The sequence below is a fragment of the Pseudoliparis swirei genome, chromosome 11 (genome assembly GCF_029220125.1).
Source record: "Pseudoliparis swirei isolate HS2019 ecotype Mariana Trench chromosome 11, NWPU_hadal_v1, whole genome shotgun sequence".
NCBI lineage: Eukaryota > Metazoa > Chordata > Actinopteri > Perciformes > Liparidae > Pseudoliparis > Pseudoliparis swirei.
The window spans coordinates 19,383,632-19,397,785 of record NC_079398.1 but is presented as its reverse complement, the minus strand read 5'-3'; the positions used below and the strand labels follow the sequence as shown (position 1 = coordinate 19,397,785).

Here is a 14,154-nt window from a genome sequence, read left to right as displayed (position 1 = left end):
CAGAATCACAAATCGAATTGGCTGTAGTGTTTTCCAGGTTGGATGTGAAAGACTAAGAACAAGGCTTTCAAATGAGGTGTAGTGTAATTTTGGTTGAGGATTAATTAATAGGCTCGATTCAAAGATGGCTGCTACTCCACCTCCTCGACCGGTGCCTCGAGGAATGTGAGTATTAATATGACTTGGAGGAGTCGATTCATTCAGGCAGACATATTCTTCATGGCTCAGCCAGGTTTCAGTTAGGCAACATAAATCAATGTGATTATCTGATATTAAATCATTCAGTAACACAGCTTTAGATGACAGAGATCGAATATTTAGGAGACCACATTTAATAGACCTATTTTGTTGCACTGCTGAAATAATTGTGTTAACTTGTATAAGGTTATTGTGTACGACTCCTCTTCTGCTTACTTTTGATTTATTTAATTGAAGTGGCCGTGGGACAGACACAGTCTCTACTCTAAAGTCAAGGGTGGGTAACTGCTCGAATGGAAGAGCAGAGAAGGGTGTTAAACTACAACTCTGCTCCCGGTTCCTGATCTGAACCCTGGGTTGTCATAGATTAAGTCCGGTGATCAACTTGGTCATATTCGCAGAAATGAGGCGCTCCGTCCAACGTGGGATGAATGCCGTCTCTCCTCATCAGATCAGGTTTTCCCCAGAAAGTCTTCCAGTTGTCTACGTAGCCCACATTATTCGCTGGGCACCACCTCGACAGCCAGCGGTTGAAAGGCGACATTCGGCTATACAATTCGTCTGTCTGCAAATTTGGGAGAGGGCCAGAGAAAATTACGGTGTCCGACAACGTCTTGGCATAAGCACACCGATTCCACATTAATTTTAGTGAGTTCCGTGCGGCGGGCTCGGGCGTCATTACCACCGGCGTGTATTACAATCTGACTGTATCTCCGCTTATCCTTAGCCAGCAGCTTCAAACAAGACTCCACGTCGCCCGCTCTGGCCCCGGGAGGCACACGACTCTGGTCCGTGGCTTCGCTATTTTCACGTTCCTGACTATAGAGCTCCCGATAACCAGGGTGTGTTCCTCAGCGGGTGTGTCGCTGAGCAGGGAAAACTGGTTCGAAACGTGAAGTGGTTGGTGCACAGCGGGCTTCTGTGTAGACTTACGACTCCTGCGAACAGTTACCCAACCATCCGGCTGCACGGTTACCGCGGGCACAGCTAACAGCTGACTGTAGCTCGCGCCGACTACGGGAGAGGCGGGCTAACTAGCATAGCTGTCTGAGCTTCGATAGCGCGGAGCCGTGCATCTAACCCACTTAGACCTGCCTCCAACCTAGCAAATAAACTACACTTGTTGCATGTATCGTTATCATTAAGGGAGGCAGGGGGATAACTATACATGAGACACACTGAGCAAGAGGGAGCGGGAGGGAGAGAAGAAGAAGTCATGCTCGCTGTTGAGCTGGCAACCAAAGCTTACCGGAAGAGTGAGATGATGCGTTCAGGAGCAGCTGGGAAAAATCCACCTATCCACCTATCCACCTATCCATCTATCCACCTCTCCACCTATCCATCTATATATCCACCTATCCATCTATCCACCTATCCATCTATCCACCTATCCATCTATATATCCATCTATTCATCTATCCACCTATCCATCTATCCACCTATCCATCTATATATCCACCTATCCATCTATCCACCTATCCACCTATATATCCATCTATCCACCTATCCATCTATCCACCTATCCATCTATCCACCTCTCCACCTATCCATCTATCTATCCACCTATCCATCTATATATCCACCTATCCATCTATCCACCTATCCACCTATATATCCATCTATCCACCTATCCATCTATCCACCTATCCATATATCCACCTATCTACCTATAGCTTGTATTATGTTTTAGCAGTGATGTCAGACCCTGTTTCGTAATATTATTTTTACTCTTGTAAAATACAAAATGTACTATGTGTGTGTGTGTTTATGTTTTTGTGATTGTGTCGTGGGTTCTTTGAATTGAGGGGCATGTGGGGTCTTGGGGTGAGGGTGACGTGTGAACAGGCACAGAAATCACACACCATTGTTGTCATCCTGGGGTTGTTGTTGTCGCTCTCTCGGAGTTCCCGTGTGTGCGCGCGTGGCAACGACGGCACTCCTGATTGTTTACAGCTCTGATTTATATTATTCGTGTTTAATTCAGAGCGTGCGGCTCTGAGAAGGCCTGCGTCACATGTTGTTTACTCTGTCGTGTGCAGGTTTTAAAGGTCTCATTGTTGACATCCTCTTCCCTGGGGAACAATAGTCGTACTTTCATGAGGAGAACAAAAAGGTTAATATGATGTGTTGTAAAAAGAAATACCACCGAGAAAATTATTTAGTTTCACATCTCGTGTTTTCCCTGAACACCTCATACCCTTTAGGTCTCCAATAGGTGTGCAGAATGGCTTTCGTTAAAAAAAATAAAAAAGCATAACGGGCAGCAGATACAAAAAATTCTCCAGGAATGGCTTTTTATTTCCTCCTCAAGCGTCTTCAAATCTCTTTTGAGAAGATAATTGCCACCGTCACGTTTCACTGAATCCACATCTTTTTCCCCGGAATTTTGAAAGTGCGCTCTTAAACACAGACCTCTTCTGAGAAGTATTTAAAGGAGACTTGTGCGCTTGCAAAAATAGATATAAATACAAACATTTACATTCGGCTCTCTGTCATTAACTGAGTTCGGGGGTTGAGACGGTTGCATTGCCGCCTTTAAAAAAATAAATTAAAAAAAAACATCTGTTTAAACTCTGATGTGTAAAATCCGTCATCGTCGAAAAGCGAAGATCCTTCCTCACCTGTCGCTCTCCTCCCTTAATTACCTGAGAGCTGCCCTTTCCCACTCGGCTGCATGGATTACAGTTACAGAGAACCCGCAATGAAATGCCAGACGGGCGAGAGAGAGATGCTCTTTCTCTCTAGCAGAGGGTCTCTGATATGGATTCTAACCAGACGATGAGACATTGGCGGAAAAGGGGGGTGCAGGAAGGAGGGGGGAGGGGGGGGATTCCTAGAAGAAAGGCAGCAGGAGGGGTTTGAAACAACAACAACAAAGTTCTGGAGGTGCATTTGATTTAGTCGTAGATCTGTGTGTCCTTGTGCGTGTATGACTTTCGTGTGATGTATACACACATACACACTTTGTGTTTTCACTGTAGACTTTCTCTAGATTTACTTTTTGGGAACATAGATCAAGTTGGATAAAAAGACCACAAAAAAGCTATTTTTCAAACAGTAAATCTTGTAAAAACTCGCAGAAGTGAGTGTTTTTTTACTGTTTTCTTTTTTCCACCCACACGACTAAACTCACTGGCTAAAGGGAAAGTGGGCCAACAAGTCCGGACTCATTAAAGTCTCATCCTATATACATACACTACCGTTCAAAAGTTTGGGGTCACCCAGACAATTTCGTGTCTTCCATGAAAACTCACTTTTATTTATCAAATGAATTGAAAATTGAATAGAAAATATAGTCAAGACATTGACAAGGTTAGAAATAATGATTAATATTTGAAGTATTAATTTTGTTCTTCAAACTTCAAGCTCAAAGGAAGGCCAGTTGTATAGCTTATATCACCAGCATAACTGTTTTCAGCTGTGCTAACATAATTGCACAAGGGTTTTCTAATCAGACTTTAGTCTTCTAAGGCGATTAGCAAACACAATGTACCATTAGAACACTGGAGTGATAGTTGATGGAAATGGGCCTCTATACACCTATGGAGATATTTCATTCGAAACCAGACACTTCCACCTAGAATAGTCATTTACCACATTAACAATGTATAGAGTGTATTTTTGATTCATGTTATCTTTATTGAAAAAACAGTGCTTTTCATTGAAAAATAAAGACATTTTTAAGTGACTCCAAATTTTTGAACGGTAGTGTATGTATATATATATATATATATATACTTGTTTATGTTCTTTTGGCTTGTGAAACCTTAACACCTGCACACAATGCACACTTTTGTTTCCTTCTTTCCTTTCTTAACGAACAATTCTCAATCCGTGTTGCAGCGTCTTCATCCAGGCGGTGAACGCCATCGGCTCCGGTCCCTTGAGCGCGCCCTTGCTGGCGAGCACGCGGCCCCTGCCTCCGGCCCCGCCCCCTCTGGAGTGCTCGGCCGCCGGCCCCCAGAGCCTGAAGCTGAAGTGGGGGGAGAACGCCAGCAACACGCACACCCGCGCCCTGCTCGCCGACGACGTGGTCTACACGCTGCAGATGGAGGACAAGAACCACAGGTGGGGTGCACACACACACACACACACACACACACGTCGCTCGCCTCGCAGGTAGAGAAAGGGTCGAGACCCCGTGAAGAAAATAGAGGAAAAAAACATCCGAAGCGTACGAATGTACACCTACAATTAAAGGACACATCTGTCTGAATCAGAAGGTTGAGGTTGAAGATGGCTTCGGCGCATATGTCTACTTTCTGTCACCTGAAGCCGAGGTCGGCGACACAATTCAATTCAATTCAGTTTATTTGTATAGCCCAATTTCACAAATTATAAATTTGTCTCGGAGTGCTTTACAATCTGTACACATAGACATCCCTGCCCCAAAACCTCACATCGGACCAGGAAAAACTCCCAAATAACCCTTCAGGGGGGAAAAAAGGGAAGAAACCTTCAGGAGAGCAACAGAGGAGGATCCCTCTCCAGGATGGACACACACACATACACACACACACACACACAAGATGGATCGAACATGGGCAGCTTGAGAGAAGAGATGGGGAGCTTGTGTGTGTGAATGCCTCGTTAGAGGTACGTGTGCAGGGTGTGTGTGTGTGTGTCTGTGTACGTGTGTGTGTGTGTGTGTGTGTTATGTCCCGCATATTCGGTAACCAGATGTACCATTGATTAGTCACGTTGAGGGCATCTGGAGCCAGCTGGGATGCAGCCTCTGACAATCAAGCCCTTTAATTAACATTATGGGACAGGTGTTAGGACGACGAGGATGAGGAGGAGGAGGAGGAGGAGGAGGAGGAGAATCTTTTATATGTTCAAGCAAAAATAACAAAGAGGATTTGGATGGAATAAGTAAAGGATGGACAAAGAAAAGAAGAGAAGGGGACAGATCAACTCAAAAGCAGTTAAGAGCACTACATGCCCACCTGTCAGATCCCTCCCTCCCTCCCTCCCTCCCTCCCTCCCTCCCTCCCTGGCCCGCCATCGGTGTCTGAATTAAGGCTCGGCTGGCATCTGGAACCCAGGTACCTTGGCACCCCAGGAGTGGTAACCTTTCAAACACACACGCACACGGAGGCATGCTATGTACACACACTCCCTGCCAAATGATACCGGCTTCCACAGTTCAGAGCTTTGTATTTACCATTTTTTCCTAATTGGCTCAGTGATCCAAGAGAGCAGATTTTAGCAGCACATGTTTCTGTCTCTACGTGCACACACACACACACTCGAGTGTGTGTGTGTGTGCACGTGTCTCTGTGCACCATATTTGGACCAGAAGGTATATTAAAGGGAAACATCCCGGTATTTGCTTTAAATTGTTCTTTCTATTGATTGTATAATTATTATTTTTTTAAGTACCTTATTATATTTGATGCGCTTCACATACACAAGTATAAACAGGCAAATATGTATTTATTAGTTATCCAGTCCAGTTTTCATACCGCTCCTTTTTATAAGCACGTTTATAAATTCCAAAACAATAATGCATTTATGTCGCATTTCCTGTTGCGCATTAAATATGTTTCTGTGTTCTTTTTAAACTACCTGACACTGGAAGCGGTATGAATTGAAGAATGAAAATCCCCCTCGGGAACGAGTTTGTTTGTGTTCCAGCTTTAAATTTCTTATTGATCTGGCAAGTTTGACTGAGTTTATTTTCGGCGTCTTCGCGTGTCGCTCCGCGCTCTCTGACTTTTAGGAAAGGTTGATTCAGGTAGGAGCAGATTAGGTCTGGTGGTGCTTTCAGGACGATGTTTTTCCACTTGTCTGGTGAGTCAGATCTCTATAGAGCACAATTTATTTATGTTTGATTCTTCTTCATTTTATCTTCATATGAATATATATATATATATATAAATATATATGACTTCATTGAATATATATATATATGACTTAATTGAAAAATATCTTAAAAGTACATGCATTTATTTGAATGTTCATGTGGTCGAAAAAATTATTATAATAGATGAATAAATAGACAAAATTATACATAAATAAATACAATTTAATATTACATCTTATGTTTTTGTATCTATTTATTTATTCATATATTGTTTTCAGTACATTATCAGTACTCTAATATGCATTAAGATTAGGTTGACGGTTTCTATTGAAGCATTAACGGGTGAGGGTAACTGATATTTAGGGCTGTATTTCTATACGCTGATGGTTACATAACGTTTGTTTTGAATACAGATATTAAAAAAAGGCTAATTTTATGATATTGTTAATCGTTATTGGTCACGGTCAAAGGTCAAAGTGTATTTGGAAACAACCGCAGTGCTGAAAAGCATCGAAACAAATTACCCACAATAAGAATAAAACAATTTAATGTGACAGCAGGCAGGTCTCGAGCAGCTCGGCCGTCTCTATTTTTGTCCCCGAATCTCTGAAAACATCAAAGAGCATCTGGTGGGTCGACCTCATTGTGAACGGACCTCCATAATTATTTTAGCATTTGTTTACTCCCTTCAAGATGCATCCGGGTCATTCGGTCAGTTACAAATGATGAAAGATTTAAAAACTCAAACTTTCTCTCAGTCTCTCCTCTTCCTGTTCGTGAGGAGACGGTCAATACACTCTGATTATGTAATGAACTTTACTTATCCATAATGACCATGCGTGAGTCCTGACATATTCAACTTAATTACCGTAAGCTCAGGATTCATCTCTGGCAGCTCCTGGTGGTGCGTTCAGGTGCATTAGCAACTGCATTAGCGGCTGCGTTCAGGTGCATTAGCGGCTGCGTGTGCGCAGGTGTGTTATCTTTACAGGACACTTTCTCTTCCGCCTCCCACATTCTAATAACGTGAATTAGCAGGACGTTTTTTTATTTTTTTATCGTTCATTAAATTGCCATGGCAACCAGGTGCTTCGCCGCCTTATTGCATTAGATTGCAAGGTCTTTTTTTTAAATCTTTTTTTTAAAGGATCAAATCTTTTCAAATTGCTCCGTAAACAAACATATTGAATCGCACGGCTGCAGTTTCGGCAAATATAATTTCACATTTGGGGGCCAATGAATTCCATTAGTGCCATATTTTTTAACCAAATGGCATTACTGTCTACTTATGGTCTTGACATTGGCCGTCCTCGACTCTCTCTCTCTCTCTCTCCCTCTCTCCCTCTCTCGCCGCATCATGTTGTCTCTGGACGATCTCATTCATATTCATTCATCTCCGTTTTTATTGTTAGAAAGGTGACTCTCTGGAGAAATATGCCCCCTCCCACATCTCCTCATTGTACCCCCCCACCCACACACCTTGTCTTTCAACCTTTTTTTTGTCTCCCTCCCTCCGTCCACCCGGCCTGCTCTTTGTGGGTGTGAGATGATAATCAAAGCCTTCTTTCTCAGGTTGTCCATATTAAATCCCTCTCCTCCCTCTCCTCCCTCATCCCTCCCTCTTATCTCCCTGTATGCAGACTTGTTGCTTGTGTTTCTCCCTCGCTCGCAGCTTTTTTATTTTTTATTTCCCCCGCTGCATTTATTCTGCTCTTTTGTTGCCCTTATTTATTTTATTGTAAAGCTCTAAGCTTGAAAGTTTCTTTTATCACAATACCTTCTGGTTGGGGTTTTGTTCTTCTTTTTGTCGTCTTCTGTGCAACGTATGGGCGCCATGGCAACGGCCCAAGCCGCCAAACCTCTCTGACGTTGTATTTGAATGCAACGTTGCAGCGTTTAAAGCTCCGGTTCAGTTCAGCCGTCTGACATAAGAATGAGCCATCCGTCCATCTATTGCAGCAGCTCACCCCTTTATTTACATCTTCTTCATCCCTTCATCTTCTTCATCCCTTCATCCCTTCATCCTCGTCTTCGGTCAATTATTTCATTACTTACACACGTCTGTTTTTCCTCATCCTCTTTTTTTTCTTTTTCTAACAAGCCGTTTCTCCTTCTCTGTATCTAATGCTCGCCTTATCAATACATATAATAATGTGATGAACTGATCAAGTGATTAGGACACACACACACACACGTGTATTACGGCTGAACGTGAAGTTGAGAGTCATTGGTTCACTTCCCGTGGAGAGCTAAACGCTTATTTGGGAGATTTACAGGGAGGCGTTCAAGGTCTGCACCTGCTTGTTAAGAGAAAGGTACTTAATAATAACGTGTGTGTGTGTGTGTGTGTGTGTGGTTAGTTCACTGAGCTCTGGGTGTGTGTGTCACTGAGGATTAACACCAGCGTCGTATATCAAGAGACTCATCACTTCTCCTGAAGCTCCATGAAGAGCTCATCTGGAGTTAAAGCACGCCACGAAAGCGTGACCTCTCGCTTCTCCTCTCACTTTCTCTCTCTCTCTCTCTCTCCTCTTCTCTCTCCTCTTCCTGCTGATCCTCCATCATTGTTTCTGCTTTATAATTACCAGTCACCATTCTCCTTTATTTATCCTCTCCTACGCATCCTCTTCCCACTTTCTCCCTCCATCACTGCCTTCTCTTCTCACTTCCCCCGTCACCTTTGTCTCTTTCTCTACTCCTCCCTCTCTCTACTGCCTCTCTCTTTCCCTCTCTCTCTTCTCCCTCTCTCCCATATCTCTCTTTCAGTCCATCACTCTGTCCATCTCTCCCTCAGTCCATCACTCTAACAACAACTATATATATACTGATATTGTGTGTGTGTGTGTGTGTGTGTGTGTGTGTGTGTGTGTGTGTGTGTGTGTGTGTGTGTGTGTGTGTGTGTGTGTGTGTGTGTGTGTGTGTGTGTGTGTGTGTGTGTGTGTGTGTGTGTGAGCTGTTAACTGGTAATGCTGTGATGAGTCCTTGAAACCTCCGACCCTGAATCCATCTCCCTAAGAAACAAGTTCGGTGAGGAGTGCGATCCAATTAGCGATGCCTCATCACTCACAGCTCTCGGTACCCAAGTTATTAAGCGGGGTCTCTCTCTCTCTCTCTCTCTCTCTTCCTTTACTCTATTCATACCGTCATCACTCCTTCCTCTCACCTTTACCTCACACTTCTCCTTCTCCACTCCGGTCCAGCTTCTTCTCTCCTTCGTGCTCCTCGTTTCTGATTGGTGCTTCACGGCCTCTTCCTGACTCTGTGATGTCGCGTGTGTCCAGGTTCGTGGCGATCTACCGCGGGCCCAGCCACACCTACAAGGTCCAGCGGTTGACCGAGTCCAGCAGCCACGTCTTCAGAATACAGGCCGTCAGCCATGCGGGGGAGGGGCCCTTCTCCGACACGCACACCTTCTGCACCACCAAGTCTGTCCCGCCGGCCCTCAAAGGTAAACCCACCGGGGGAAAGTGTGTGTGTGTGTGTGTGCGCGTTTGTTTTTGTTGCTACGTGGATGATTTTTCAAATCCATCTCTTAAGTTTGTGAGTGGAGGTTTTGTTCTTACCCGCTGGTTTTAAACTGTAAAATTAGACTTTTGGAAGTCGCATTCACAGGAAGTAGCAGTTAGAGGAAGTCGCATTTCGAGAAAGTCGCAGTTACAGGCCGTTACAAGAAGTCACAGTTAGAGGAAGTCGCAGTTAGAGAGAGTCTCAGTTACAGGAAGTCGCAGTTAGAGGAAGTTGCAGTTACAGGAAGTTACAGGAAGTCGCAGTTACAATAAGTCACAGTTGGAGGAAGTCACAGTTGGAGGAAGTCACAGTTGGAGGAAGTCGCAGTTACAATAAGTCACAGTTGGAGGAAGTCACAGTTAGAGGAAGTCGCAGTTACAATAAGTCGCAGTTCCAGGAAGTTGCAGAAAGTCGCAGTTCCAGGAGGTTACATAAAGTTACAGGAGGTCGCAGTTACAGGAGGTCACAGTTATAGGAAGTCACAGTTGAAGGAAGTCACAGTTACAGGAAGTTGCAGTTACAGGAAGCCTTAGTTACAGAAAGTCGCCATTACAGGAAGGTAATTGGTTCATGTGGTAATTACTTTTCTCCCGCGATGAAGTCCCCACCCCGGTGTTCTGACCTCGTTTGTCCCAACAGCTCCCAGAGTGCACCAGCTGGAGGGGAACGCGTGTGAGGTCACATGGGAGACCATCGCACCAATGAGAGGAGACGCCGTGAGCTACGTGCTCCAGGTGCTGGTGGGACGCGAGTCAGAATACAAACAGGTTCGTCTCTCACACACACACACACACACTCACACACACACATGTCTCGCTTCCTTGAAAGTTGGGTCATTCTGAAATGGCAGTATTGACTGGTTTTGAGGGATTTTAATAAGAATAACCACAGAAGTAACAAAACAAAAGAAACCTTGTAAACAGGGGAGTGGGGGAGTCGGGGGGGTGGGGGGGGCAGACTGGTAGACTGCAGACAAAGAGAGACGTTTGTCATCGTTTTCTCTGCGTTATTAAATTAATGAACGGTTGGAGGGAAGAACTGCTGATACTCGACATCGGAGAAGAAACTTTCATTTAGATTATATTATAGATCTCCCGCTTCGAGAGGCACGTACAGCTGCAGGCCGACTCCACTTTACAATATATAATCATGACGTGTATGTCGAGCTTGAGCGTGTCCTTCAGCCGTCATTGCATTATCACGGTATTGTTTGTCAGTGTCTGGAGTTATGGGTTCATTTCAACAGACTGTGAAGTTTTTGTTAACTCTCTGCAAGCAACAAAAAAAAAATGTTATAAAAGAAATTATTTGTATAGGGTTTGTATTTCCTGAACGTCATTTGCAGATTGATAATAACAAAATTATTTAAAAGAAGTCAGAGAGAGAAAGAGAGAGAGAGGCGAGAACAGCTGGTACGTATCAATACTTCTATATATTTGTAAACACTCAATACTTCTGTATATTTGTAAACACTCCAGTGGGGCCATGACATCCTGCTCCATGTTTTTGCCCATGACTCACACCAATTGTAAGTGGACCTTTTCTGAGAGCTTCAACCTGATCGCAAAGAAAACACGCATCATATGTCACTGTGACCACGACAACACACGCTCAGGAAAAACAACTGACTGTGATTTATTTGTATATATATGTCTATATAAAAATAATAAAAACGTTTAGATATATGTATATATAAATGTTTTTAATATTTTATTTCTACATTACCATTACTTTTATATTGTTTTTACTTATTTAATCTGATTTTATTTTATTTATTTTATTTATTCATTTTATTCATTTTATTCATTTTATTCATTTTATTCATTTTATTTATTTAACTTATTTAACTTATTTTATTTATTTTATTTAACATTTTAATTAAATTGTATTCATTTTTATTTATTCATTTTATATTTATTTCATTTCAATTAATTTCATTTCCATTTCATTTCATTTCAATTACATTCAATTTCAATGAATTTTTAATAAATTGTTATTGTATTTAACATTTCTTTAATGAGAACAAATGTTCTTGCAACCCGTTAAACTTCTCCATCTTCTTTTCTCCCCTCGCAGCTTTTCAAGGGAGAGGAGGGCATGTTCCACATTTCCGGTCTCCAGGGCAACACAGACTATCGTTTCCGCGTGGGCGCCTGCCGCCGTTGCCAGGATACGTGCCAGGAACTCAGCGGCCCGCTGAGCCCCTCCTCCTCGTTCGCGCTGCGGCGCCAGGAGACGGCGTCTTCGGGGGAGCTGTGCGGCGCCGCCGACGCGGCCAGAGGCGGCGCCGGCGGCCTGATCTCCAGCGACGAGCGCTTCGCGGCGCTCATCGTGTGCGTGTTCGCCGGCTTCTCCATCCTCATCGCCTGCCTGCTGCAGTACTTCTTCATGAAGTGAGGGAATTTATAACGATAGGATAGAAGGAGAAACTAAAATCACCAAGAGGAAAAACAAACACGTCTACGGATGAACGAACACTCGATGTACTTCTACGGCTTTGTACGGTTTTATTTCTTCTGTCTTTTTTTTGTGTGTGGCAAATTAGCGATTCTGTTGTTCCTCGCCTTGTTCCTGTCGTCGTGGTCGCCGCCGCCGCCACCGCCTTCCCTCGGTCCGCTCTCATTTATCTCTGCGTCTCCGTCGTCTTCTGCCTCGTCTGTTCTGATCTCGGGTTTTGGAAAAGAAAAACTGAGCCTTAAAAAATAGCTTTGAGCAAAACTGTTGCTCCTCACACTGACTTGCATGTTATTTTTAAACATATTTGATTAGAGAACGTGTATATTTCTTGACAGTCATTGCCTTACTTTTATTTTTTTTATTTTTACATGTAATTTTCTTTCTTTTTTATGCCGCAGTCTTTATTCATTTCATATTCCAATATAGGCCTTCGAAGCTCTCGCCGTTCATACCTTATTATTCAGTTTTCTACGGACTGTCGTATTCATATCCGCTCAGCTTTTTGAAACATTCACTCACTCAGCTACCAAAGTGATGCGATCCATGTGGTGTCAGATGCTGCTATCCTGTGATTTTATTATGAGAAAGAATGGAACACCAGTAATCTAATATATATACACACAATATAAATATATATATATATATTATAACAAATATCTATGATGCTATAAAAGTGATGTAATATAAGTTGATGGCAATGTAAAGGTCTGAAGTACAGTGTGAAAGGGGGAGGAGTTTACTCACGAACAGCAGATCTGAGGTCAGCTGAACTCTGTGTGGGGATTTGAATGTCGGCGGCAGCATTTAGGAAGCCGGACCGAGGGTCGTGATGGGCTGCAAGTTAAGGGGCCGAGCCGAGCGTGTGATTGGCCCTAACGGGGGGAGGGCCAGGCTGAGCGTGTGATTGGCCCTAACGGGGGGGAGGGCCAGGCTGAGAGTGTGATTGGCCCTAACTGGGGAGAGGGCCAGGCTGAGCGTGTGATTGGCCCGAACGGGGGGGAGGGCCAGGCTGAGTGTGTGATTGGCCCTAACCGGGGAGAGGGCCAGGCTGAGCGTGTGATTGGTCGCCCTGCAGCCCGTTCATCTGTAGCTTTAGCGTTTGACCCAGCTAGCCGCGCTTCTCTGAACTCTGTGTGCTTTAACCAGGAAAGCCGATAGGAGTTAGCTTGAGCTTTGATGCCCCTCCCCCCCCCCCCCCCACCAGCCAGAGCTGCGCTGGAGCTGGAGCTGTACTTCCTGCCTCCAGCTGGTCTTCACATCTAGAGACTCGTCTTCTCTCCTCTGCGGCCGTAACGATCTGTAACGACCTTTTGCTCTGGCTGCTCTTCTCCTGCTTTCCATCCATCCCTTCTTTTCTGCCCATGCACTACTCTCTCTCGCTCTCTCTCTTCCTCCTTCTGTTCTCTCTCTCTCTCTTTCTTCCTCCTTCTGTTCTCTCTCTCTCAAAAGGTGCTTTATTGACGTGTAACCGAGCAGTAGCAGGTCTGTGGTCTCTCCTCAGACGGACATGTTCTCTGAAGACTTGAACTAATGTCCACTAACCAAACACGCCTCTGACGGGACACGACTCCACAGAACAGGGCATTCTACCCCCCCCCCCACACACACACACACACACACACACACACCCAAGCCACGGTACCGGCCCAACACACACCCTGATGATCCAAAGAAGTCGCCCCGACCTGCTTTGATGAATGTGTGACACGTCTACAATTATACTATAACTATCTCACCTCGTCAGCCTCTCTTCCTACCTCTCTTCCTCTGTCTCTTCCTCCCTCTCCCCCCTTTCCTCCCTCTCCCCCCTCTCCTCCCTCTCCTCCCTCTCCCCTCTCCTCCTCCCTCTCCCCCCTTTCCTCCCTCTCCCCTCTCCTCCATCTCTCCTCCTCCCTCTCCCACCTTTCCTCCCTCTCCCTCTCCTCCCTCCTCCTCCCCCCTCTTCTCCCTCTCCTCCCTTTCCTCCCTCTCCTCCCCCCTCTTCTCCCTCTCCTCCATCTCATCCCTCTCCTCATCCCTCTCCCTCCTCTCTCCTCCCCTCCCTCCTCCCTCCTCCTCCCCTCTCCTCCCTTTCCTCCCTCTCCTCCCCCCTCTCCTCCCTTTCCTGCCTCTCCCCCCTCTCCTCCTCCTCCTCCCTTTCCTCCCTCTCCTCCCCCCTCTCCTGCCTCTCCTCCCTCTTCCCCCTC

At 44.8% G+C, this 14,154-nt stretch overlaps 1 protein-coding gene across 1 annotated transcript in view; it reads left to right on the top strand.

Moving 5' to 3' along the window:
* The window catches only part of fndc3ba (fibronectin type III domain containing 3Ba), a 90,483-nt gene extending 76,641 nt beyond the window's left edge, over window positions 1-13,842 (top strand). Inside the window, exons 24-27 of the mRNA XM_056425683.1 lie at window positions 4,042-4,266; window positions 9,286-9,452; window positions 10,151-10,278; window positions 11,588-13,842. Coding sequence (XP_056281658.1) covers window positions 4,042-4,266; window positions 9,286-9,452; window positions 10,151-10,278; window positions 11,588-11,908 — 841 coding nt within the window. The 3' untranslated portion in view covers window positions 11,909-13,842. The remainder of the gene's footprint in view (window positions 1-4,041; window positions 4,267-9,285; window positions 9,453-10,150; window positions 10,279-11,587) is intronic.
* The last annotated feature ends 312 nt before the right edge of the window (window positions 13,843-14,154 follow it).